The sequence below is a fragment of the Terrapene carolina genome, unplaced genomic scaffold, assembly GCF_002925995.2.
Source record: "Terrapene carolina triunguis isolate 2854851 unplaced genomic scaffold, T_m_triunguis-2.0 Scaffold569, whole genome shotgun sequence".
NCBI lineage: Eukaryota > Metazoa > Chordata > Testudines > Emydidae > Terrapene > Terrapene triunguis.
This window is the reverse complement of record NW_020664920.1, coordinates 569,474-594,804: the sequence shown is the minus strand read 5'-3', so window position 1 is coordinate 594,804 and position 25,331 is coordinate 569,474. Positions and strand designations below refer to the sequence as shown.

Here is a 25,331-nt window from a genome sequence, read left to right as displayed (position 1 = left end):
CCAGGAATAGGAGTCCAGGGCCAGAGCCAAGGGTCAGAGTTGAAGTCAGGAATTTGAGCTGAGGGTCAGAGCCGGGTGACCTGGAGTGAGGCAAGGCAGGAATGATCACAGCCTTAGCAAATGCTTTGAGTGCAAGCAAGCTGCTGCTACTGCTGGGCTTAAGAGCAAGCTTGCTGGCTTCTTCAGCCAGTTAAGCAGGTTGTTTTTTCAGGCAGTCTGGCTCATGCAGCCCAGCTCTGTTCATTAGGCTGTCAGGAGACGCGGCAGGCATAGCTGCAGGGCCTTATTCCTGACAGCCACTCCATTACCTTGCCCAAATCGATGTCAGACTGACAGGCCTATAATTATCTGGGTCATCCTGTTTACCCTTTTTAAATATTGGCACAACATTAGCTTTCTTCCAGTCTTCTGGAACTTATTGAAAATCAACATTAATGGTCCACTGAGCTCCTTGGCCAGCTCTTCTAAAACTCTTGAATTCAAGTTATCTGGACAAGCTGATTTAAAAGTGTCTAGCTTTAGCAGCTGCTGTTTAACATTCTCCTGAGATGCTAGTGGAATGGAAAGTATTTCACCATCATTATATGATATGACTACCCTGTTTCCCCAAAAATAAGACAGTGTCTTATATTAATTTTTGCTCCCAAAGATGCGCTAGGTCTTATTTTCAGGGAAGGTCTTATTTTTCCTGGAGCTTCGGGGCCTAATATTCCGGGGTGGCCTTATTATCCGGGAGGTCTTATTTTCGGGGGATGCCTTATATTACAGCGAGAGGCAAAACTGGAAGTAGGTCTTATTTTCGGGGGATGTCTTACTTTCGGGGAAACACGGTACATCATCTGTTTTCCCCTCAAATACAGAACAGAAATATGTACTGAACACTGTTAGAGAAGAGCAAGTTGACCCATATTCTACATTCTATTAGCATATTCTACAGATAGTTTTTACTTTGAAGATACATTTCTTCGCAATAATTGCAGCCATGAATTCCCTTGATCAGCAGTTCACAGGGAAGGGAGGAAGGGGCCATGACCCCGAGCTCGTTTATGTGTCTGGGAAAGGAAGGGAGGGGGAGATATCACTGCTTTACACAAAGAGTATTCTTTAGATCCCCACAGTCCTTATGCTGCTGCAACACTTATCAATCCTTGATAAGGAGAAGGGAAGGGAGAGGGATAGCACTTTATCTATCAAGCGAAGAGACAGTGCTTGCCCCGTCTTCCTCCCTAATACCATACTAGCAGTTACCCAGGTCTTTACTTAACCGTTACATACCCCAACAAACACTTCTCCCTTTTCTGCATTATTGATAATTCTACCATTTCCATCTAGTAATGGACCAATACCATTGTCAGGATTCTTTTTCTTCCTAAATATACTTCAGAAACTCCTTCTTATTCTCTTTAACTCTGCTGGCTATAGATTTCTTCTTGTGTCCCTTTGCTCCATCAATTTTCTACAGTTACTAGCTTTTGATTTATATTCATAATTGTCTGTTCCCTGTTCTTCCATTTGTTATATATTATTTTTTAATTTTTATAGCTGCCTTTGCTTCTCCTCTAAAGCAGGTTGGTTTTTTAACCAATACAGCCTTCTCCCTTGATTGTGGTATTTTGGGCATCTAGTAAAGTGTTCTTAAATAATTCCCAATTATCATTCAGATTTTTCGTATTAAATTCTGCAAACTGATTTGGTTCATAATTGTTTTCAGGTTTGTGAAAATGGCCTTTTTAAAGCACCAAATGTATGTATGTTACTTCTCTGGACTTTATTCTGTTTGCATATTATAAATGTGATCAAGCCATAATCACTTGTACCTAAGCTACCATTAGCTTTTAACTTTCAGTTACCATTAACTTTTAATTCTGTGATCAGTTCCTCTGTGTGTGTCAAGGCAAGGTCTAATATAGAGTTCCCCCATGTTGGATGCAGCGCTTTCTGAGTTAGGAAATTGTCATTTACCATATTTAGAATTTCCAAGGAATGTTTTCTGGTACTGGTAGCATCATACCTCCAACATATATCACTCAAATTGAAGTCCCCCAGGATATAAAGAATTAAATGAGGGTGATATAATTAATCCAATCAACATGGGCTTATGGAAAATAGATCCTGTCAACTGGATGTCATTTTTGCTGAGATTACAAGTTTGGTTGATAAAGATAAGAGTGTTGATGTAATATACTTTGTCTTTTGTAAAGCATTTCACTTGGTACTGCATGGCATTTTGATAAAAAAAACTAGAACAATATAAAATTAACATATGGCAAAAGTATAAGCAACTGAAAACAGGGTCTTATAATGGAAGTGTCGGACAACCTTACTAATAGGAAGTGTTACCAGCCCTGACTGTAATTATATTTGTGTATTTCTTTTTCTGCAGGGGTGATAAGAAGGTGATCTGCAACAAGTTCATTCAGACGGTAAGTCCCAGCCTCCCTTTCAGCTCCCGTATGCTGCAGCGTAAGGGCAAGGCCTACTATAGGTCTTTCCTCTGGCTCTCCGGCACGATGAGCCAGATTGTCAAAAGTATTTAGTTGTCTAAGGATGCAGACAGGTGCCCAGAGGGACTTCCAAAACCATCTTAGGCGGCACCTGTCTGCATCTGTAGGCACCTAATTACTTTTGAAAATCTAGCCCTGTGTGTTTAAGGTCCCGCTCTGGGGGCTCTGCTCTCTTCCTTTGAGACTAAGCTATTGATTCATAAGGCCTGAAGAGACCATTGTGGTTCTCTAGTCTGACCTCCTGGATAACACATGCCGAAGGACTCCTCTGATTTAATTCCTGTTTGCACTGGAGCATATTGTTGAGAAAAATATCCAATCTCGATTTTAAAATTGCCAGTGTTGGAGGATCCACCACAGCGCTTGATAAGTTGTTCCTATGGTTAATTACTCTCACTGTAAAAAATTGCCCATTATTTCGCATCTAAATTCATCTAGCTTCAGTTTCCAGCCATTGGACCTTGTTATACCTTTGCCTGCTAGACTGCAGAGCCTTCTATTATTGGCCAAGCTTATGAGTCCCTATCCCCAACCCAATGGCATTTCTCTGTTTTGGATGTAACACGACAACTTCTGATTGGCATATCTGATCAGTTCCAAAATTCCACGGAATGTTTTAGGCATCAGTGAACAGAACCTGTTGCTTTTGAGGAAAATTGGAAAACCAGAAGGAAAAAATGGGAGACACATGGAGCCCCGGCTATCTGTTTAGCAGAGCCACAGCTTCAAGCACCTCTGCAATTGTCTATAGATCAAAGAACTGATTGAATGGCATCCATTAGCATCTTTCAGCATGACAATACCTCTATTTCATTTCTCCCCATCCTCCCAATACAGTTTAATATGTTGGCACCCTGAAGGACTTATTTGCCAGGCAGAAAGAGGAGAAATAATGTGGGAGAAGAGGTGCACACAGAACCTGTGGCGTGGTGGGGGAGAATGGGGACCCTGGTAAAGGGAATGGGGTCTCACTCAGAGCCCATGGGTTATGGGGTAAAGGGAGGTCCTGGGGAAGTGGGAATTAGGTCACAAACAGCATCCCCGGCTGTGGGGGACAAATGGGGGACCCTGGTATTAAAGGGAAGGGAGCACACACAGAGGCCCTAGTATGAAGGAGGGGATTAGGGCTTGCAGCAAGTCCTTGAAATAGAATGGGATGGGAGGGCATCTGCAATGAGCTCGGTCTAAAGAAGCAATGAAGTGCATGAACCACTAGTCAAATTTGTGTTCCCCATGTAGGTACTTGCAACTGTGATCAAGTCACCCCTTAATCTTCTCTTTGTTAAGCTAAATAGATTGAGCTCCTTGAGTCTGTCACTGTAAGGCATATTTTCCAGTCCTTTAATCATTCTCATGGCCTTTCTCTGAGCCCTCTCCAATTTTTCCACATCCTTCTTGAATTGTGGGCACTGTCGGAGATAGTCCATGCAACAAACCACGATGCCAACTCTGCCCACGTATCTACACCAGCGACACCATCACAGGACCTAACCAGATCAGCCACAACATCACCAGTTCATTCACCTGCACGTCCACCAATGTAATGTACACAATCATGTGCCAGCAATGCCTTTCTGCTATGTACATCGGCCAAACTGGACAGTCCCTGCATAAAAGGATAAATGGACACAAGTCAGATATCAGGAATGGCAATATACAAAAACCTGTAGGAGAACACTTCAACCTCCCTGGACACACAATAGCAGATGTAAAGGTAGCCATCCTGCAGTAAAAAAACTTCAGGACCAGACTTCAAAGAGAAACTGCTGAGCTTCAGTTCATTTGCAAATTTGACACCATCAGCTCAGGATTAAACAAAGACTGTGAATGGCTAGCCAACTACAAAAGCAGTTTCTCCTCCCTTGGTGTTCAAACCTCAACTGCTAGAAGAGGGCCTCATCCTCCCTGATTGAACTAACCTCGTTATCTCTAGACTGATTCTTGCCTGCATATTTATACCTGCCTCTGGAAATTGCCACCACATGCGTCTGACGAAGTGGGTATTCACCCACGAAAGCTTATGCTCCAATACTTCTGTTAGTCCATAAGGTGCCACAGGACTCTTTGTCGCTTTTTACAGATCCAGACTGACACGGCTACCCCTCTGATACTTGACACATACAATTACATTGGAAAAAATAACCCCAACTATACATACAATATGATGGGGGCTAATTTAGCTACAACAAATCAGGAAAAAGATCATAGAGTCATCGTGGATAGTTCTCTGAAGATGTCCACGCAGTGTGCAGAGGCGGTCAAAAAAGCAAACAGGATGTTAGGAATCATTAAAAAGGGGATAGAGAATAAGACAGAGAATATATTATTGCCCTTATATAAATCGATGGTACGCCCACATCTCGAATACTGCGTACAGATGTGGTCTCCTCATCTCAAAAAAGATATACTGGCATTAGAAAAGGTTCAGAAAAGGGCAACTAAAATGATTAGGGGTTTGGAACGGGTCCCATATGAGGAGAGATTAAAGATGCTAGGACTCTTCAGCTTGGAAAAGAGGAGACTAAGGGGGGATATGATAGAGGTATATAAAATTATGAGTGATGTGGAGAAAGTAGATAAGGAAAAGTTATTTACTTATTCCCATAATACAAGAACTAGGGGTCACCAAATGAAATTAATAGGCAGCAGATTTAAAACAAATAAAAGAAAGTTCAGCGCACAGCTCAACTTGTGGAACTCCTTATCTGAGGAGGTTGTGAAGGCTAGGACTATAACAGCGTTTAAAAGAGAACTGGATAAATTCATGGTGGTTAAGTCCATTAATGGCTATTGGCCAGGATGGGTAAGGAATGGTGTCCCTAGCCTCTGTTTGTCAGAGGGTGGAGATAGATGGCAGGAGAGAGATCACTTGATTGTTACCTGTTGGGTTCACTCCCTCTGGGGCACCTGGCATTGGCCACTGTCAGTAGACAGGATACTGGGCTAGATGGACCTTTGGTCTGACCCAGTACGGCCGTTCTTATGTTCTTAATTAGTATCACCTCTAATTCTCTAACAATATAGATTTGCATTTCAACATTCTAGCCCATCTAACATGGAATGGCCCTTGTGACGGGTTCCCACCAGGGTGCCATCTGGAACTGGGGTACCACTGAGCCCCCTGACCCACCAGCCTGGGCTCCCTCTCATACTGTGCTGCTGTGACAAGCTACACAGCCTTCCAGCCTGCACTTTCACCAGCATACATACAGGTAGGGACACACCCAGCTGCAGTTACAAGCAGGCTGTCTGGCCATGCTGTGCATGGGAAAGCTACTCCCAGCTCCTCAGGCATGCACCCACTCTGGAGTATAAACCCAAAATTACACCGTCTTGCACTGCACAGGGAACTGTACAGCATAAGCTCATAAAATTCGCCCCTTCCCTCAATGGGGAGCGGAATATGCAACAGCCTTTTGCCCCTGAGTTATGATTCCCACACACTGGTTTAGATAAAGCAAAAACAAGTTTATTAACTACAAAGGATAGATTTTAAGTGGTAGCAAACAGATCAAAGTAGATTACCTAGCAAATAAACAAAAAACGCAAACTAAACTTAATATACTAAATAGATTGGATATGAATAGCAGATTCTCACCCTAAGAGATGATACAAGCAGGCTGCAGATTCTTACGGGGCAAGCTGTTCTTGCTTACAGCTTGGAATCCCCAGGTGTTCCATTCACAGGCTAAAAATCCAGCACTTCCCCCAGGTCAGTCTTTTTTCCTCAGGTGTTTCCAGGAGTCTTCTTGGGTGGGGAGTGAAGAACACCAGATGATGTCATTCCCTGCCTTATATAGCTTTTGCATATGGCGGGAACCCTTTGTTACAAAGCTTGGTGCCGAGACCGGTCTGTGGAAAAACACTGACATCCCGAGATGGAGTCCAGAGACGTGGTCTCATCACATGTCCTTGTTGAGTCATAGCAGTCATTACTCACAGGCTATTTAGAGCGTTCACAGGAAGGCTCACCGGGTGGGAGGTAAGCTTCTCCTAAGGCCTGTTGTTCTTCCCTAATGGCCCTTGACCACCCACTCTCTAGAATGAAAGCATCTTGTCTAGCGGGCATCAACCAGGTGTAAGTACATTGAAGTACAGATACATAATCAATATTTATAACTTCAGATACAAAAATTATACATGCATATGAATATAGTCATATTCAGCAAATCATAACCTTTTCAATGACATCTCACATGACTTATCTTGCATAAAATACATCATAATTATGTCATAATCATATCCTAATAATATCACTGTGAAGAATATGGGGTGCAGTGTCACAGCCCTTGTCAAGGCTGATTCCCCACTCTGGCACTTGGAGTGCAGAAGGTGGGGGCCTGCAAGGATTTTAAAAATTAATACTGGCCACTCCAGGCTTGTATTAAACTCCCAAGGTTACAGTTTCTCTCTGACCGTGGATTGGTAGATGCTGCCACCACCCAAGTGCAGAACCCCCTTTGAAACCAGAAAGGTGCACTTGGGAATTCCTTCCTGTGGGGTATCCTCAAGCCCTTTCACGCCCCCCCCCTCCGGGGAAAAGCTGAGAAAGAAAAACAAAGGAAATCAGCTGTTGCCACCAGCTAATCAAACAACATATGCACAAACCTCTTAGGACACCAAAAATCCAATCCTGTTCTTAAAAAAGGTAAATTTTATTAAAAACAAAAAGAAAAAAATACACCTGGAATTTAGGCTTTTGCTAGATTTAAAAAACCCACTTACAAAAATTAAACATCGAGAATAACCTTCTTGAGGTCAAGCTTAAAGGTTACAAGCAAAACAAAGCATTTGGGGTTAGCACGGAGGAGTCCACAAACCAATAAGAAATAAACAGAAATAAACCTAATCACGTCTTTCTAGACATTCCCTAATTTACTTACATATCTGGGGTTTCAGATAAACAATCTCTAGGTATGATCTGATGGTTTTTCATACCTGGCTTTCAGCTTCTTACAGCATAACTGCTCCCCGTTCCCCTCTTTCCCGGAGAACAACAACACACAGACAAAGGGAAGATTTTTCCAATTTTAAAAAGTTCTAGCCCTCCCATTGGTTCTTTTGGTCAGGTGCCCACTCCTTTCCTTTTACCTGTGGGCTTGTGTGACGATGTGGTTCTGGCGGAACCCAACTGAGAGTGCCAACTCAGGACAAATTGCTCAAACAGGGCAGTTACAGCCCTAGGCTGGGGTTTTTCCACCTCTAAGGCAAACCAAACCAGCCAGAGTAAGAGGACTTCGGTCTCACCCCACTGGCTAACCGCAAGTCTCACAAGCAATCTCCTAGACACTCCAGTTTCCCAGTATCACCACCAGTGCCACTCGTTATGGGGACAAATGGTTATGAAAACCAGTATCCCAATATACACAAAAAAAGTTCTCTCAATCCCAAAGGACCAAGCCCCAGACCCAGGTCAATATACAACTCAGCTCTTTCCCACAAATCACGCTGTTGCCAATCCTTTAGAATCTAAAATCTAAAGGTTTATTCATAAAGGGAAAAAGATAGAGATGAGAGTTAGAATTGGTTAAATGGAATCAACTACATACAGTAATGGCAACGTTCTTGGTTCAGGCTTGCAGCAGCGATAGAATAAACTGCAGGTTCAAATTAAGTCTCTGGAATACATCCCCCGCTGGGATGGGTCCTCAGTCCTTTGTTCAAAGCTTCAGCTTGTAGCAAAGTTCCTCCAGAGGTATGAAGCAGGATTGAAGACAAGATGGAGATGAGGCATCAGCCTTATATAGTCTTTTCCAGGTGTAAGAACACCTCTTTGTCCTTACTGTGGAAAATTACAGCAAAATGGAGCCTGGAGTCACATGGGCCAGTCCCTGCATACTTTGCTGAGTCTCAAGGCATATTTGCCTTCTCTCAATGGGTCCATTGTATAGCTGATGGTCCTTAATGGGCCATCAAGCAGGCTAGGCAGAGCTAACACCAGCTTGTCTGGGATGTCACCCAGCAGCATAGCATAAGTTTGAAATACAGACAGTATAGAGCCAATATTCATAACTTCAACTACAAAATTGATACACACATATAGACAGCATAATCATATCCGGTAAACCATAACCTTGTCTAAGACACCCCATTTGACCCCCTTTATACAAGATTTTGGTGCCACTACAGGACCTTGGTTGCAACAATGATCTATATGGTCCCAGATTATATCAATAACGTCACAGCTTGTTAACCCTTTACAGGTAAAGCAAGCAGAGAACAACCACCAAGAGGGATTCCATAGCCAACTGGCTGGCTGGGTGTCCACAAAAGGGAGCTATCCCCTGTTTAGATACTTTTCTAACATGTTTCTAAAGGTTGAATGTGGGTCAATTAGCCTGCAAGATGCTTAACCCTTTCTGGCCATGTGTCAGAATGGGTCTATCAGTCCTTTGTTCAAAGCTTCAGTTCGTAGAGAAGTTGCTCCAGTGGCGAGGAGCAGGACTGAAGATAAAATGGAGAAGAGGCAGCTGCCTTTTATATAATTTGTCAGGTGGTGTGTACTTCCTTTGTCCCAAACACAAGCTCACAGCACATGGGCATGGAAAAGCTCTTGGAGTCCCCAGTCCACAGGCATATCCCTACATGTCCTGCTGACTCATAGCTAAGGCTACGATTTAATCGTGGGTATTTTTAGTAAAAGTCATGGACAGGTCACGGGCAAGAAACAAAAAATCACAGCCTATGACCTGTCCATGACTTATACCATAAATATCCTGATTGAATCTTGGGGGGGAGCCCGGGGGGCTTGCGGCACCAGCTGTGGGGTGGGGGAGAAGCCCTGGGGGGGCCCGCTGCTGCTCCAACCTCCGCCAGGGGGAAGCCCTGTGGGGGGCCCGCAGCCGGGGGGGAAAGCCCCATGGGGCTCGCTGCCGCTCTAGCCGCCGCTTGGGGGGAAGCTCTGTGGGGGTCCACTGTTGCTTCAGCTGCTGCACGGGGGGAGCCCCAGGGGGCCAGCAGCAGCTCTCGCTGCCACCAGGAGGGGAGCCCCGGGGGGCCAGCCGCTGCTCTGGCCGCCCCCAGACTGCTGCCAGGAGCCACCGAGCTGTGGCTGCTCCCTGGGCCAGCCACATCGGCTGCAGCTCGTGTGGTCCCCGGAGCCAGCTGCTCGGGCGCCCCTGCGGTCAGCCACACCAGCTGCTGCAGAAGTCACGGAGGTAGCAGGACATCATGGAATCCGTGACAGACACGGAGCCCTACTCATAGCCCTGCCTTCTCTCAGTGGATTCATTGTACGGCTGATTGCCCTTGATGGGCCATTAAGCAGGCTAGGTGGTGCTGATGCCAATCTGTCTGGGGGTGTCACCCAGATACACAGCACAAGTTTAAGATATCAATATCTCACACCTATTTATAACTCATACAAAGATAATACATACATATAAACAAGAGTATCATATTTGACATATTATAACGTTTCCACTGATACCTTATATGGCATTTCTTGTATGACTCATTGGAATTTTGTAATATTGGTATCCATAATATTATAAATGGTCACCCATATTCCATACAGCGTCACAAATGGGCCCAATCCAGGCTCCTCCGTGGGGATTCTCATCTCAGTCCCACTCAGGATTCTGGGTGCTGTCCCGTTAATATCTGCTCCAGGCTCCATGTGCCGATAGCTCTGTGTCGAATTGGAGTGGCATTGCTGCCTGTGGGGCAGGAAGCCTTCTAGCTTGGCTGAGAGCTCTAACTTCTTTGTGCCTTTCCCTGACAGAGCGCAGTGACCTGTTTGCTGTGGCCAGCAGAGAACATCATTGTCTTTGGACTCGCCGAGGGGAAGGTAGAGAAGCCTAATGCTGTCACTGAGTTATGGGCCCCAGACACTGCTCAGCAGTGAAGGGATTATACTGGGGACTTGCTCTACCGCACCAATTCCCTGTGAGTCTCTCACGACTGTGCAGCGTGGCATGAGAGTGAGTTATTAATCCACTACAGCTTCCACTCCTCCCCCACAACCCACCAGAGACCACGGAGCTCCATGTGATTTCTTACCTTGCTGCTTGGCCTAAAGGTGCCAGCCCAGCGTAGAGGAGAGCTCTCCCTCGTTCTGTTTAAAAGCCATCTTGTGCTGCTCCACGAGTGAATCCTTGTTTCTGACATGAGGACAGAGACTGCACTGACCAGTGTCTTTCTCTCCCTCAGGTTCGTTTAGCAAATACAAAGACCAACAAGTCCTCCACCATTTACGGGACAGATTCTTTTGTGGTCTCATTAACCTCCAAGTGAGTATGGTGCTGCCGCAGGCTCCCACTGCCCCAGCTCAGTTTCCTGACCCAGCTGCTGGCTCTGAAGAGTCCTCCTTAGTGCTGATGGGGCAGCGTCATAGGCTCCACTATAAAGATAAATAAGCCCAGAGCCCCCCTCTCTGGGGGTTCCCGGCTTCTGTGTGTTTTACCAATAATACTGTAACATTGCATTATCAGGACATGCCACCCGGACATTATACCCTTCCCTTCCCACCTTCCCCTCCCCATGTCGGTCTGTCTGCTTTGTCTTTACAGAGACTACGAGGTCTCTGGGGCAGCATCCAGACCTTGATATGTGTGTGCCATCGGGCAGATTGTGGGCACTATCAAGAAGTAACTAAGGAGAAACAGTGGGCTACCATTGACTCCTGCAACCCCATGAGAATCCGATCTGCTGGGGATGGGAGGGAAAAGTGGGACCATGAGTGCTGCTGTGACTCTATGCCGACTTGTCCTGGTGTCTCTTGACAGTGTCTCTGGGAAGGGGATCCTGTCTGGCCATGCAGATGGAACCATTGTGCGCTACTTCTTTGATGACGAAGGCTCAGGTGAATCACAGGTACTGAATGGCTCTTTGGAAAAGACTCCCTCTTGCACACATCCTTCCTCCCCAGTCACACCAGGCCTGGAGAGTACCTGGGACCTGTGGAAGGGAGGGCCGGTCAGAGGAGGGGCAGCAGATTGCTCTCATCACTGCGTGGCTAATGGAGCACTGAATAAACCATGGAAGGGTGTCTAGATCTAGAATTTGTGTGGGTAGGGGAATTACCCCAGTGCCTGTGAGACCCAAGGCTATCCACATCTCCGTGGGGCCCAGGAGAGCAGCGCTCAAGTTGTGAGAGCTGTGGGGTATGTGTATTGCCTTCTTCCCACTGCCCCCTGGTGTATTCTTCATAGTTACACCAACAGATTTTAACCGGAGATTTCCATTTGTAATTATCACCTGGGGTTTCCTCCTGAGAAGGCTTGAGACCAAACAGTCCTAAGCCAAGCTTTTCAAGCTATCCATAGTGGACAGGAGGGTGGAAGAGTACTCGTTATTCCAGCAGCCACTCAAAGCAGCATTTTAATTGCAGTAACAGGAAGAGTAAGTGAACAGCTTTAGTGGCTGATCCTCCTTCACAACGTGCCACAGGGGCAAAGTCATCTTGTGTCCTCATCCCAAATTCTTGCTGGATGTGGTGTCTGAGTGCCACCTAGCCAGACCAGTCATCTTCCAATGCTCTTCCCAAAACCTCATTCTGATCATGGAAAGCTGGACCCCATGGCCTTGGTCAGGAAAGGAAATGCCATTTCCACTCGGCCCTTCCCTCTCTAGCTGGAGTAGGTAGTGCGTATATGTTACCCAGGGTGACAGAACCTGATGGTCTTAGAGATCATTCTGCCAGGGCGAAGGTGTACTGAGTCCACGGCCTGTCATACTGACACTACTACTAATTATAATTATAATAGTCCTGCCTCTGTAATCTTTCTGTTACAGAAATCTGCAGAGCTGCTACCGGGAGTTCTTTCACACGTACTCAGTGCTGCTGTAGCATGACATCTAGATCTGATATTTGCTCTGGGGGAGCAGATCTGCAATCTGTGTTTGACTAGGACTTGCTGGCTTCCCACAAGTGGGAATATGCAGAGGCGACTTTAGAGAACTGTTTGGTTCCCCATGCATTGCCACTGCATATTCTACTCCTGGTGGAATTCTGCGCCAAAAAAAGAAAAATTCTGTGCACAATATTTTAAAATTCTGCATATTTTATTTGTCAAAATAACACAATATAATCACACCAGTTTCAATTATTTTTGGTCATTTATTTCAAAATACCTGTCACCAAGTATGTCTGTAACAATACAGACAACAAAAAAGATTCAGGAAATATTTTTTGACAAATAGATTCCTTACTAGGCATATTAATATATAACGCTGAGTAATAATTCATTTTAACTATAGTACAGAACCCTATTTCCCGCACCCCTCAGAAGCAGTGCAAAGGCTGGGGGGAGTCAGGGGTAATGGAGGAGCTGAGGGAGAGGGAAGTAAATTGCTGGGAAGGATCCTGGGTGTGAACTTGGAGGGTTGTTGGGAATGGGCGGGAAAAGTATGGAACAGGTTTTTGGGTGGAGGGGTGGGGAGGGATTGTTAGGGAGCTTACCCCATACAGACCCTGGCTGACCCCCTAGCCTCTCCCATTCAGTCAGGCACATCTGCCCCCGTCCCCATGTGTCTCTGGGCCCCCACCTAGCCACTCCCCTGTCCCTGTGTAGCTCTGTACCTCCCTCCCCCCATGCCACTTTTCCACTCCCATTCAGCCTCTGCCCCAGTCTGTCTTCCCCCACTAGCCCCTATGAGCCCCTGTCTGACCCCTCCAGCACCCCACGCTGTCTGTCTCCCCATAGCCCCTGTCTCCTGACCTGGTCTGACAAGCTCTGCGAAGAAGGCAGCTCTCTCTTTTCCCTTGCTGGCTCTGAGCTGCAGCGTCGTTCTGTTGCCACAACGCCCTCTGGTGGGCAAAAGGCAGAACTGCAGCAACATTTCGGCAGAAGCTTTTTTCTGTGCAAAAAATTAGAAATCTGCAGGGCTCATTAATTATGCAAGCGCGCAGTAGCGCAAAATTCCCCCAAGAGTAATATTCTTGCTACTCCCCTCCTGCTGCCTTCCCCTCTTCCTTGGAGGGCTGCTCTCATGAGGCACTTGGCTTTAGCAAGAGGAACTGAGGCAGCTGACCCTCTTGCAGCCTCAGTTTCGAATAGCTGTTGCCACATGAGATTGGTTGTGCAGCCCCAACAGGCACTGCTTCCCAGGAGGTGCATCCCATGAGTGTATCTGTGCAGAGGCAACACTGTACACAAGAACCAGGGGGCACCGAGTGAAAGCGAAAGGTGGGAATTCAAAATGGGTAAAGGGAAATACTTTTTCACACAACATGTAATTAGATTGTGGAACTCACAGGAAGTTTTTTGAGGCCAAGAACTTAACAAGATTCAAAAAGGGGTTGGATGTTTATATGGCTAGCAAGAATACGCAGAACTGTCATAATGAACGCTAACCAAATTCTGGCGGGGATGTTCAACCTCTTTCAGGGCTTAAGCTGATCTCTAACTACGCGGGTCTGTCTGCACTGCAGCCTGGGGTGTAATTTTTGGCTCGGGTAGACATACCCTTGTTCACTTTGATCGAACTAGTGTGCTAAAGATAGCAGTGCAGCCATGGCTACATGTGTGGAGGCAGAAGCTAGCTGCATGAGTACAGTTCTGCCCAAACCCCTAGGTACATACTTGAGTGTCTAGCCCGTGCCACTGCCCTTGTAGTTATGGCTATGCTGCTGTTTTTAGTGTGCTAGCTCGATCAAACTAGTGTGGGTAAGTCTGCCTAGGCTGAAAATTACACTCCCAACTGCAGTGTAGACGTACCCAGAGAGACCTAATGTGGGGGACAGATTATTCTACATCGGCTACTGCAGGGTTCGTTTACCTTTCCTGGGCTAGATCCAGTCTGGCAGTTCCAGTGTTCCTAGAAAACCACAGTCACCATGGTAAATAATGAGGTTTGGCATGTGGGTGTGGGGTGCATCTTCTCTTTCCCTGCCCCTGGGGACTGCAGCAGGGGTGACAGAAGATTTTAGGGGGCTTGAACTCCTGTTACTATTATTATTGGTAGTAATAATTCCTGGTCCCAGCAACTTAAGAAGAGCACCCAGGCTCCCCTTTATGCCCCAGCCCAGCATCCAGCCCTGTGATCCATGCAATCAGGGTGTTTTTGTTGCCAGGATCAGCAGTGAAATATTGGCTGAGCAAAGTGAGGTCAACTTGATGGCTTTTTTGTTTGTTTTTCTGTCTGTCTTTTGGTAGAAGCGATGACGTGTGCAACACTGTAGTTAACAGTGTCGACATTTAAATTGTCAACAGTAGAGTTCAGAGTTTACACACATTCATAGAATCATAGAATATCAGGGTTGGAAGGGACCTCAGGAGGTCATCTAGTCCAACCCCCTGCTCAAAGCAGGACCAATTCCCAACTAAATCATCCCAGCCAGGGCTTTGTCAAGTCTGACCTTAAAAACCTCTCAGGAAGGAGATTCCATCACCTCCCTAGGTAACCCATTCCAGTGCTTCACCACCCTCCTAGTGAAAAAGTTTTTCCTAATATCCAACCTAAACCTCCCCCACTGCAACTTGAGACCATTACTCCTTGTTCTGTCATTAAGGTGATGGAGCAGCTCATTCCTCTCAGAGCTCTGGTTTCAGGCTGTTTCTGTGGCAACTTTGGCAGTCAGCCCTAGAAACCCTCTAGAAACATACTTTTTAAATAAGCTCGCAGGGGGCTTTGTACCTGGTCTGCTCAGTCTGCTGCCGCTGCTGCTGCTCTGTTCAGGACTTTCTGTCTTGTTTATTGTAGGGTAAATTGGTGACGCACCCCTGCCCTCCATATGCCCTCACCTGGGCTTCCAGCAGTGTCGTGGCTGCAGGCTGCGATAAGAAGATTATAGCTTATGGAAAGGAAGGCCACATAATTCAAACCTTTGATTATAGCCGGGACCCCTTGGAGAAGGAGTTCACCACAGCAGTCACTAGCCCCGGGGGCCAGTCAGTCGTCATTGGCAGCTACGACAGGTATGGTGCCTAATGGCTGGGCCTTTCCTTTAGAACGACCTTCCTCGCCTGCGGCTTGTAGTTTTTCAAGGTCACTGCTTCATCTCTTCCCACAGGCTGAGGGTGTTGAACTGGAGCCCCCGCAGGAGTGCCTGGGAGGAAGCCAAACCCAAAGAAATCGCACACCTTTACACGATCACAGCCTTAGCATGGAAGAGGGATGGCTCGAGGCTCTGTGCGGTGCGTACCATGAAAGGATAGCCTCAAGACTTCTCCAGAGCCACCCTGAGGTGTCCTGGAGTGACAGTCCTGCCTGCTGCATGGCGGAGTCTGATGTGTGTCCCTACAGTCAACAAGACGTGGCACTGGGAGGGCCAGCCAGAGATGAAGGGGGAGGAGGGATGGGACCTAGAAACGCAAGGAGGAGGGGTGGGCTGGAATCTAGGGTGGGAAAGAAGTTGCTGCAGTCTGGTATGTGCCATTTCTCAAACTCATACGACTCTCATCACAAGGGATGGTTCAGCAGCAGCAGGGAAAATAACAGAAGGGGTTTGGCCTGGCCTTCCCAAATGCAGCCTGCCCTCTGTCTCCCCTAGCTCCTGGCGGGGTGGGGAGGAGCTGAGCTGGCATTAACCCCTTGTATTCCAGGGACCAGAGAGTGCCCCTGTCTCTGCCTTGGGGATTCTGTTCAAAATTATCCCAGGCTGAAAGTCCCCTGGGCAAAAGATGTGCCCTACAAGGCTGTTCCTTGCTTCCCCTTACACATTTAAGACCTTGGTCTTTCAAACAAACCTGGTTTCATTCTGTGATAAGATTAGAAGTTTGGTTAATAAGGATAACTGAGTCGATATAATATACTGAGACTATGAAAAAGCATTTGGCTTAGTACTGCATGACATTCTGATTTAAAAAATGAGTACATGTTAATGGATTAAGAACTGGCTGACAGACCTCACAAAGTAGTTGTCAATGGGGAATCCATCATTAAATGGCGGTGTTTCAAGCGGGATTCCACAGGGATCGTACTAGGCCTGACACTATTCTACATTTTCTTCAATGATTTGACAGTAAATATAAAATCACTGCTGATCAAATTTGTGGTGACACAAAGATTGGTGGAATGGTAAATAACTGTGAGGACAGGGCAGTCATACAGAGCAGTCAGGATAGCTGGTAAGCTGGGCCCATTCAACCAAATGTGTTTTTAATGTAGCCAAATAGAAGTTCAGACATCTAGGAAGAAGGAATGTAGGCCATACCTGTAGAATAGAGACTCTATCCTGGAAAGCAGTGACTCTGAAAGGGATCTAGGGATCATATTGGACAGACAGTTCAACATGAGCGCCCAGAGCAACGTGCTAGCGAAAAACGCTAATGTGATCCTTGGATAGATAAGCAGGGGAGTAGTGAGTATGAGTCGAGAGGAGATTTTACCTGTGTATACGGCATTGGTGAGCCCAGTACTGGAATATTCGTGCAGTTCTGATATCCACTTTTTAAGAAGGATGTTGAAAAATTGGAGAGGGTGCAGAAAAGAGCTACAAAGATTATTCAAGGGCTGGAGCAAATGTCTTACCGGGAGAGAGCTTCATCTGTTTAGTTTATCGAAAAGCAGCCTGAGGAGTGACTTGATTACAGTATCTAAGGACCTTCACTTGCTGCACTCTACCTGCCTTTTGTTTGCTCCCCAGGGCACCCTTTGTGGAGGGGTGGAGCAGTTTGATTGCTGCCTGCGCAGGAGCATTTACAAGAATAAATTTGAAATGACATATGTGGGGCCGAGCCAGGTAAGCAGTTCATAGCCTGTGTGAAGCGGGTGTCTGTGAGTGAAGCTGTGATAATCAGTCACCTGGCATGCTTGGAGTCCTCAGTACTGTCTGCTACTCTCCTGTCTCACCCAGGTCTGCCTCCCCAGCCCGCTCCCGGTCCCCAGACCCTCCTGTAGACTCCCTGCAGCCTGCTGTGATGGGTCTCATAAGCTCTCACAGCTGGGCTCCTGCTTACACCCATCCCCAATAAAACATTGGCTGTGTTTAAAAAATTCTGTTCAAAAGAGTTAACATTAAAAAGTAAAACACCCAAACATTAAAAAGTCTGGAAATGGAATCTAGCCTCTCTCCTTGCCCTCCTGCCCACTCCACGCCAAACTTTGGCCCCTAAAATTTGGAAAATATACACAGAAGTCAACACAGTACATTACCAGGCAAGGGTAAAATCCCATTGCTAGCCAAGGGATCCATCTCCATCGGTTTGCTGGGAAATGTGTATGTTTTTGCATATTTTAGGAACAAGATTCAGTGTGGGTGAGTGGTGGAGGGCAGCTGGGATGACAGACCTGGTGTCAGTTCCTGGCTCTAACATAGGCTCATTGTGTGCCCTTGAACAAGTCACTCAGTCTCCTTGTGCCATAGCTCCCCATGGGTACAATGGGTGTGTGTGTGAGGGTAATGCTCCCTTTCCTGCAGGGGTGCTGTGTTTGCGAGGGGCTGGGGCATAGAACTACCTAGACAGATAGACATGTACCTTCCTTAGGGCGAGGGCTCTTGTGTTGTGCTCCTGTAGGGGCCAGCCAGCTTCCTTACCTCTCGCCCTGGTCTCTCCAGGTCATTGTGAAGAACCTCTCCACAGGAACCCGAGTGGTGCTGAAATCCCACTATGGCTATGAGATTGATGAGGTGAAGATTTTGGGGAAGGAGAGGTACCTTGTGGCCCATACCTCAGATACACTGCTGCTGGGGGATCTCAACTCCAACAAGCTCAGTGAGGTACTGGAAATCGCTGCAGGACCATGGGGTTGACCTGGTGTCTCTGGATTCCCAGGCAGACGCACTGGTGTCTGAATAGTGTGTTGGTTAGTGGTTTTAATAAGTTGGAGGGGACTGGTTAGCTGAGAGAATTGGTAGTGGGATCTGGGGCCTGTTCTGTTAATTTAGATGGACTAAATGGGCTAAGCATTTGAAATTTAAAGTATTAGATAAAGCTTTCATTTTAACAGCATCCCTTGTTCCCTTGCCCTTTAGCTGGAGACAGTTTTTAGATGGAAAATTCCCCAGCTGTTTGACCATCTCTTAGATGGTATGGACCATGGTAATAACTGTCATCCCACATGGTGTCTGGGATTCAGCTGGGGCTGGTGGAGGTGGCAATGTCATCTGGTTCCCCCACCCCCATCCCTGGCCTGTTCTGGCCAGGACACCTCACGGGATCAGGATGATGAAGGCCGGGGTCTCAGGAAACGGCCGGAGTGGCAGCCGTGATGGTGAAGCTCGCTCCAGTAGCGTCTGTCTGTTCTTTCCAGCTGTTCTTTTTGTTCTTTCCAGACTTTCCCCACCAAATCATTTTCTTTTAAGGACACAGAAAGGGAGTGATTGCTATTGTGTCTCCCTTTCATATTGTCTCCCTTAATATTTGTTGTTATAGGTTATTGTAACATCTTACAAACTTTACATGCTTTTTACAGTTGAGCCGACAGTCGGGGTAAATGTGTAGGCCCAGTTGGCATGACGGGTCTTTACTCTCTTGGAGGCCTTGGTTCCAATCTAGTAAGGAGACCAAGCCCAGGGGCAGGATTTGTGACTTCTCTATTAACGTGTTCAGCTTGTGTGTTTGTCTGGGCTGTGTATGTTATAAGCTCTGCAGGGTAGCATCCGTGTCTCCTTATGCGCTTGTGCAGTATCCAGCACATTGTGGGTGCTATGCAATATATACAGTGAAAATAATTATAGTATATGCTCCCTAATAGCAACCCTGATATTAATGACTTCCTGCTAATAACAACATTTTGCCAGGAACCAGTCCCATTCAATTGACTTTAATAGGATTCAAGGCTCTTAAGCAAAGTGAGCGGTCATGGGATAAGAGGGAAGGTCCTCTCACAGATCAGTAACTGGTTAAAAAACAGGAAACAAAGGGCAGGACTGAATGGTCAGTTTGCCCAGTGGAAAGAGGTAAATAGTTGGGTCCCCCAAGGATCTGCCCTGGGACCAGCGCTGTTCAACATATTAATAAATGATCTGGAAAAAGGGGTAAACAGTGAGGTGGCAAAGTTTGCAGATGATACAAAATTACTCCGGATAGTTAAGTCCAAAGCAGACTGCGAAGAGTTACAAAGGGATCTCACAAAACTGGGTGACTGGGCAACAAAATGTCAGATGAAATTCAGTGTTGATAAATACAAAGTAATGCACATTGAAAAACATAGTCCCCAACTATAAATACGAAGTAATAGGGTCTAAATTAGCTCTTACCACTCAAGAAAGATCTTGAAGTCATCATGGATAGTTCTCTGAAAACATCTGCTCGATGTGCTGCGGCGGTCAAAAAAGCTAACAGAATGTTGGGAACCATTAGGAAAGGGATAGATAATAAGACAGAAAATATCATAATGCCACTGTATAAATCCATGGTACGCCCACACCTTGAATACTGCATGTACTTCTGGGTGCCCCATCTCAAAAAAGGAATATTAGATTTGGAAAAAGATCCGAGAAGGGCAACAAAAATGATTAGGGGTATAAACCAGCTTCCATATGAGGACAGGTTAAAAAGACTGGGGCCGTTTAGCTTAGAAAAGTGATAACTAAGGGGGGATATGATAGAGGTCTATAAAATCATAGAATCATAGAATATCAGGGTTGGAAGGGACCTCAGGAGGTCATCTAGTCCAACCCCCTGCTCAAAGCAGGACCAATTCCCAACTAAATCATGACTGCTGTGGTGAAAGTGAATAAGGAAGTGTCATTTACCCCTGCACATAACACAAGAATTAGGGGTCACCTAATGAAATTATTAGGCAGCAGGTTTAAAACAAACAAAAGGAAGTTCTTCTTCACACAATGCACAGTCAACCTGTGGAACTCATTGTCTGGAGATGTTGTAAAGGCCAGACAGGGAAACTGCAGCTGATACTGTGCAAACAGAGGGTGCACCCACTGTCTCAGTAGGCTCAGCTGACTAGTAGCAGACTACTGATTGGTCACCAATTAAATCTTCCTGTTCCTGCCACACCCCTTGTCTGAGCAACTGGTAGCTGGGCCTGCTGCTGACCAGACCCCAGAAACTAAGTTCCTGCCTTCTCACCTGGTCCCTGCTCCTTGTTCCTGTTACCTCACCTCATTCCGTGTTGTGCTCCCTTGCCCTAACTCCAATTACTGACTCTGGCTGTGACTCCTGACCCCAACACTACTCTGGGTTCCAACTCAGGCTGTTTGCATGGAAGGCACCAGGCTTGTCTGTGCTGCTGCAGAGCGTGGGAGGAGGTTAGTTCCACAGAGCCAAATAGCAGTGAGATTTCAGAACCCAAGCCAGATGCAACAATCGAGATGAAGTCAGAGCTGAAATGCTTCTGCTGCTTTGATCGCTAGCTGGAATCCCATCTCGCTGCCCCCAGATCCCGTGGTGCCTGCAGCTTAAGATTCCTGCAGTGCAGTGACAGGGGCAAAAGGACCACCAGTGCAGCGCTCATTCACTCCACACCCTTGTGTTGCAGGTGGCCTGGCAAGGATCCGGAGGGAACGAGAAGTTTTTCTTTGACAATGAGAACGTGAGTTGGATTGGGTGAAACTCTTCCCCCTCCTGGCTGAATACACTATTCACAAACTGCAAACATGAAGTCTGTCCCCTGGGGTGGCCCATTTCTTTGCCATGCCTCATGCTATCCACCCAACTCCTGCAGCCTGTGGCCTGCTCCCTACCCTGCCCATGTTTCAGGGAGCAGAACAAACCTTTGGTATGAGAGCTGCATGGGCAGTGTTTCCACAATGGAGGGGTGGAAACACTGCCCTGGCATCAGAGTGGATGGCAGAGGAGGAAGACACTGGGAGGAAAGTAGACATACAGAGAGCAGACATGTGACTTACTAGGGGGGAATCCTGCTCCACCTGGCAGGGCTGAGAGGCCTGGAGGAGTCGGCTTACTAGCTTACAGCCTGGCTCCTACAGCACAAGAAACCTCAGCCCATTGGTACTGATTAGTGGCAGTCACAGCAGTGAGACCAAGGATGGAATGAGCTCCAGAGTCTGAGCTCTCCCCCTGGCCCTAGAGGGTGAATCCAGGTCAGGAGGCAGGGCATCCCTTCCACAAACCCAGCTAGTACCTGTGCCCCTCCACTGAGACCTTCCTCTCACACTGCCTGCTGTAAGAGTCCTGTCTTCTGTCTCCCTACAGGTCTGCATGATCTTCAATGCCGGAGAGCTGACTTTGGTGGAATATGGAAGCAATGAAATTCTGGGATCTGTCCGCACAGAGTTTATGAACCCTCATCTCATCAGGTAAGTGTCGCACCCCTCCTTATCCCCACCACAGGCACTGCCTTGAGACTGCAGGGGACTGATCGGGGGCCATCACATCCCAAATTGTCCCCATTGCATGGGTCCTAGCCCTGAGACACAATGAGACCCATGTTGTTCCTGAATGGTCTCTGAGGCTTAGCCTGCACTTAAAAGTTAGGTTGAGGTGGCTACATTGGTCAGATGTGAAAAATCTTACATCTCTGACTGACATAGCTATGCCAACTTAAGTAGTGTAGTGTAGACACCCTCAGTAAATCTGCTGCCTGTGGACACTGTTATGGCTAGTGGGGGCACAGTTGTTATAGGAGGACAGACGTACATTTGTCACATGCACTTTTGTGCATGACTCTGATGTTCCTCTTTCTGAAGCAGGACCCCTAACTCACACCTGGAGGCCAGCTGGTCTGACTGGCACTAAATGGAAGGTCTCAATGCCACTGAGTCTTGCTCTATCCCTAAAAAAATCTGTTCTTCACTTCTCTCTCCTTCGCAACTGGCCTCTTGTTGAATATTGAAAGGCCATTGCAGAGAAACGAATGAATTTTTTGCATCAGTCTTCATGGTTGAAGATGTGAGGGAGATTCCCAAACCTGAGCCATTCTTCTTAGGTGACAAATCTGAGGAACTGTCCCAGATTGAGGTGTCAGTAGAGGAGGTTTTGGAACAAATTGATAAATTAAACCATAATAAGTCTCCAGGACCAGATGGTATCACCCAAGAGTTCTGAAGGAACTCAAATGTGAAATTGCAGAACTCCTAACTGTAGTTTGTAAACCATCATTTAAATCAGCTTCTGTACCAGATGACTGGAGGATAGCTAATGTGACGCTAATTTTTAAAAAGGGCTCCAGAGGTGATCCTGGCAATTATAGGCCAGTAAGCCTGATTTCAGTACCAGGCAAACTGCTTGAAACTATAGTAAAGAGCAGAATTGTCAAGCTGTCATGGGATAAGAGGGAAGGTTCTCTCATTGATTGGTAACTGGTTAAAAGATAGGAAACAAAGGGTAGGAATAAATGGTCAATTTTTAGAATGGAGAGAGGTAAATAGTGGTGTCTCCCAGGGATATGTACTGGGACCAGTACTATTTAACATATTCATAAATGATCTGAAAAAAGGGGTAAACAGTGAGGTGGAAAAATTTGCAGATGATACAAACTACTCAAGATAGTTACGTCCAAAGCAGACTGCAAAGAGCTACAAAGGCGTTCACAAAACTGGGTGTCTGGGCAACAAAATTGCAGGTGAAATTCAGTGTTGCTAAATGCAAAGTAATGCACATTGGAAAACATAATTCCAACTATACATATAAAATGATGGGGTCTAAATTAGCTGTTACCACTCAAGAGAGAGATCTTATGGTATGTCTACACTACGAAATTAGGTCGATTTAATAGAAGTCAATTTTTTAGAAATCGATTTGATACAGTTGATTGTGTGTGTCCCCACTAAGCGCATTAAGTCGGGGGTGTGCATCCACAGTACCGCAGCTAGCGTCGACTTTCGGAGCATTGCACTGTGGTAGCTATCCCACAGTTCCCGCAGTCTCCACCGCCCATTGGAATTCTGGGTTGAGCTCCCAATGCCTGATGGGGCAAAAACATTGTCGCAGGTGGTTCTGGGTACATGTCGTCAGGCCCCCCCTCTCTCCCTCCCTCCCTCCGTGAAAGTAACGGCAAAAAATTGTTTCTCGCCTTTTTTCCTGGGTTACCCATGCAGACGACATACCACGGCAAGCATGGAGCCCACTCAGCTCACTGTCACCATATGTCTCCTGGGTGCTGTTGGCAGACACGGTACTGCAGTGCTACACAGCAGCATCCCCTTGCCTTGCCTTGCCTTGCGGACGGCAGACGGTGCAATATGACTGCTAACCGTCGTCATCGTCCCGTGGGTGCTCCCGGCCGACCTCGGTTAGGTTGGTCGGGGGCACCTGGGCAGACGTGGGTGCTCCTGGCCGGCCTCGGTGAGGTCGGTCGGGGGCGCCTGGACCAAAATGGGAATGACTCCAGGTCATTCTCTTCTTTAAGTTTTGTCTAATGGAGATTCAGTCCTGCCTGGAATATCATGCCAGCTGGAGGCTTCTGCCTCAGGCTGCTCTCCCAGTCGGCAGCACCACGTGGTCACACCTACCCCACCACCTACCTTTGCTCCCATGGCTCATGAAACCTGGACAGTAGTAAGGAGCAGTTCAACTGAGCAAGTGCAGAATGGTGGTAGAAGGAGCCTTTGGATGTTTAAAAGCCCGCTGGCGTAGTTTACTGACTCGGTTAGACCTCAGTGAAACCAATATTCCCATCGTTATTACTGCTTGCTGTGTGCTCCACAATATCTGTGAGAGTAAGGGGGAGACGTTTATGGCGGGGTGGGAGGCTGAGGCAAATTGCCTGGCCGCTGATTACGCGCAGCCAGACACCAGGGCAGTTAGAAGAGCACAGCAGGGCGCGCTGCGCATCAGAGAAGCTTTGAAAACCAGTTTCATGACTGGCCAGGCTACGGTGTGAAAGTTCTGTTTGTTTCTCCTTGATGAAAACCCGCCCCCTTGGTTCACTCTACTTCCCTGTAAGCCAACCGCCCTCCCCTCCCCCCTTTGATCTCCGCTTGCAGAGGCAATAAAGTCATTGTTGTTTCAAATTCATGCATTCTTTATTAATTTGTCACACAAATGGGGGGATAACTGCCAAGGTAGCCCGGGAGGGGTGGGGGAGGAGGGAAGCACAGGGGTGGGATAGTTGTAGGGGCATCCCCTAGAATGGCATGCAGCTCATCATAGAAGCGGCATGTCTGGGGCTCTGACCCGGAGCAGCCGTTTGCCTCTCTGGTTCTTTGGTAGGCTTGCCCGAGCTCCTTAAGTTTCACGCGGCACTGCTGTGGGTCCCTGTTATAACTTCTGTCCTTCATGCCCTTGGAGATTTTTTCAAATATTCCGGCATTTCGTCTTTTGGAACGGAGTTCGGATAGCACAGATTCATCTCCCCATACAGCGATCAGATGCAGTACCTCCCGTTCGGTCCATGCTGGAGCTCTTTTGTGATTCTGGGACTCCATGGTCACCTGTGCTGATGAGCTCTGCATGGTTACCTGTGCTGATCAGCTCGCCACGCTGGCCAAACAGGAAATGAAATTCAAAAGTTCGCGGGGTTTTTCCTGTCTACCTGGCCAGTGCATCTGAGTTGAGAGTGCTGTCCAGAGCGGCCACAATGGAGCATTCTGGGATAGCTCCCGGAGGCCAATACTGTCGAATTGCATCCACACTACCCCAAATTCAACCCAGCAGGGTCGATTTCAGCTCTAATCCCCTCGTCAGGGAGGAGTACAGAAATCGATTTTAAGAGTCCTTTAAGTCGACAAAAATGGCTTCGTAGTGTGGACGGTGTTAGGGGGCTTATTCCTTTACCCTCTTACTTCCCTGGTCCTTCTTGCATGAACAGAGAGCAACAATACCCGAAGTCCAAAGGCGCAAACAATTCGATGTTTATTGGGGTGAATTTCCAGCAAGCATGATTCCAGTTTCCTTCCTTAGTGTCCCCCTTCCCAGCTCTGACACCACAGAGCCATCCTTGTTCCCATTCCCTGTTCCCATTCCCCCCTTAGCAAAACATGATCCCAGTTCCCCCACCCCCAGTCCCTGTTCCCATTCCCCCCCCCCTACTTCCTGATTGACTGCAGACTATATAGTTAGGCCTTGGCTACACTGG

At 47.0% G+C, this 25,331-nt stretch overlaps 1 protein-coding gene across 1 annotated transcript in view; it reads left to right on the top strand.

Annotated features, from left to right (window-relative positions):
• IFT172 (intraflagellar transport 172) overlaps window positions 1–25,331 on the top strand; it is a 107,571-nt gene that overhangs the window by 7,920 nt on the left and 74,320 nt on the right. Inside the window, exons 4-14 of the mRNA XM_026659084.2 lie at window positions 2,384–2,423; window positions 10,228–10,293; window positions 10,656–10,735; window positions 11,231–11,318; window positions 15,150–15,364; window positions 15,460–15,583; window positions 17,035–17,130; window positions 17,947–18,108; window positions 20,832–20,885; window positions 21,509–21,612; window positions 23,425–23,429. Of these exons, the coding sequence (XP_026514869.1) occupies window positions 2,384–2,423; window positions 10,228–10,293; window positions 10,656–10,735; window positions 11,231–11,318; window positions 15,150–15,364; window positions 15,460–15,583; window positions 17,035–17,130; window positions 17,947–18,108; window positions 20,832–20,885; window positions 21,509–21,612; window positions 23,425–23,429 (1,034 nt within the window). The remainder of the gene's footprint in view (window positions 1–2,383; window positions 2,424–10,227; window positions 10,294–10,655; window positions 10,736–11,230; window positions 11,319–15,149; window positions 15,365–15,459; window positions 15,584–17,034; window positions 17,131–17,946; window positions 18,109–20,831; window positions 20,886–21,508; window positions 21,613–23,424; window positions 23,430–25,331) is intronic.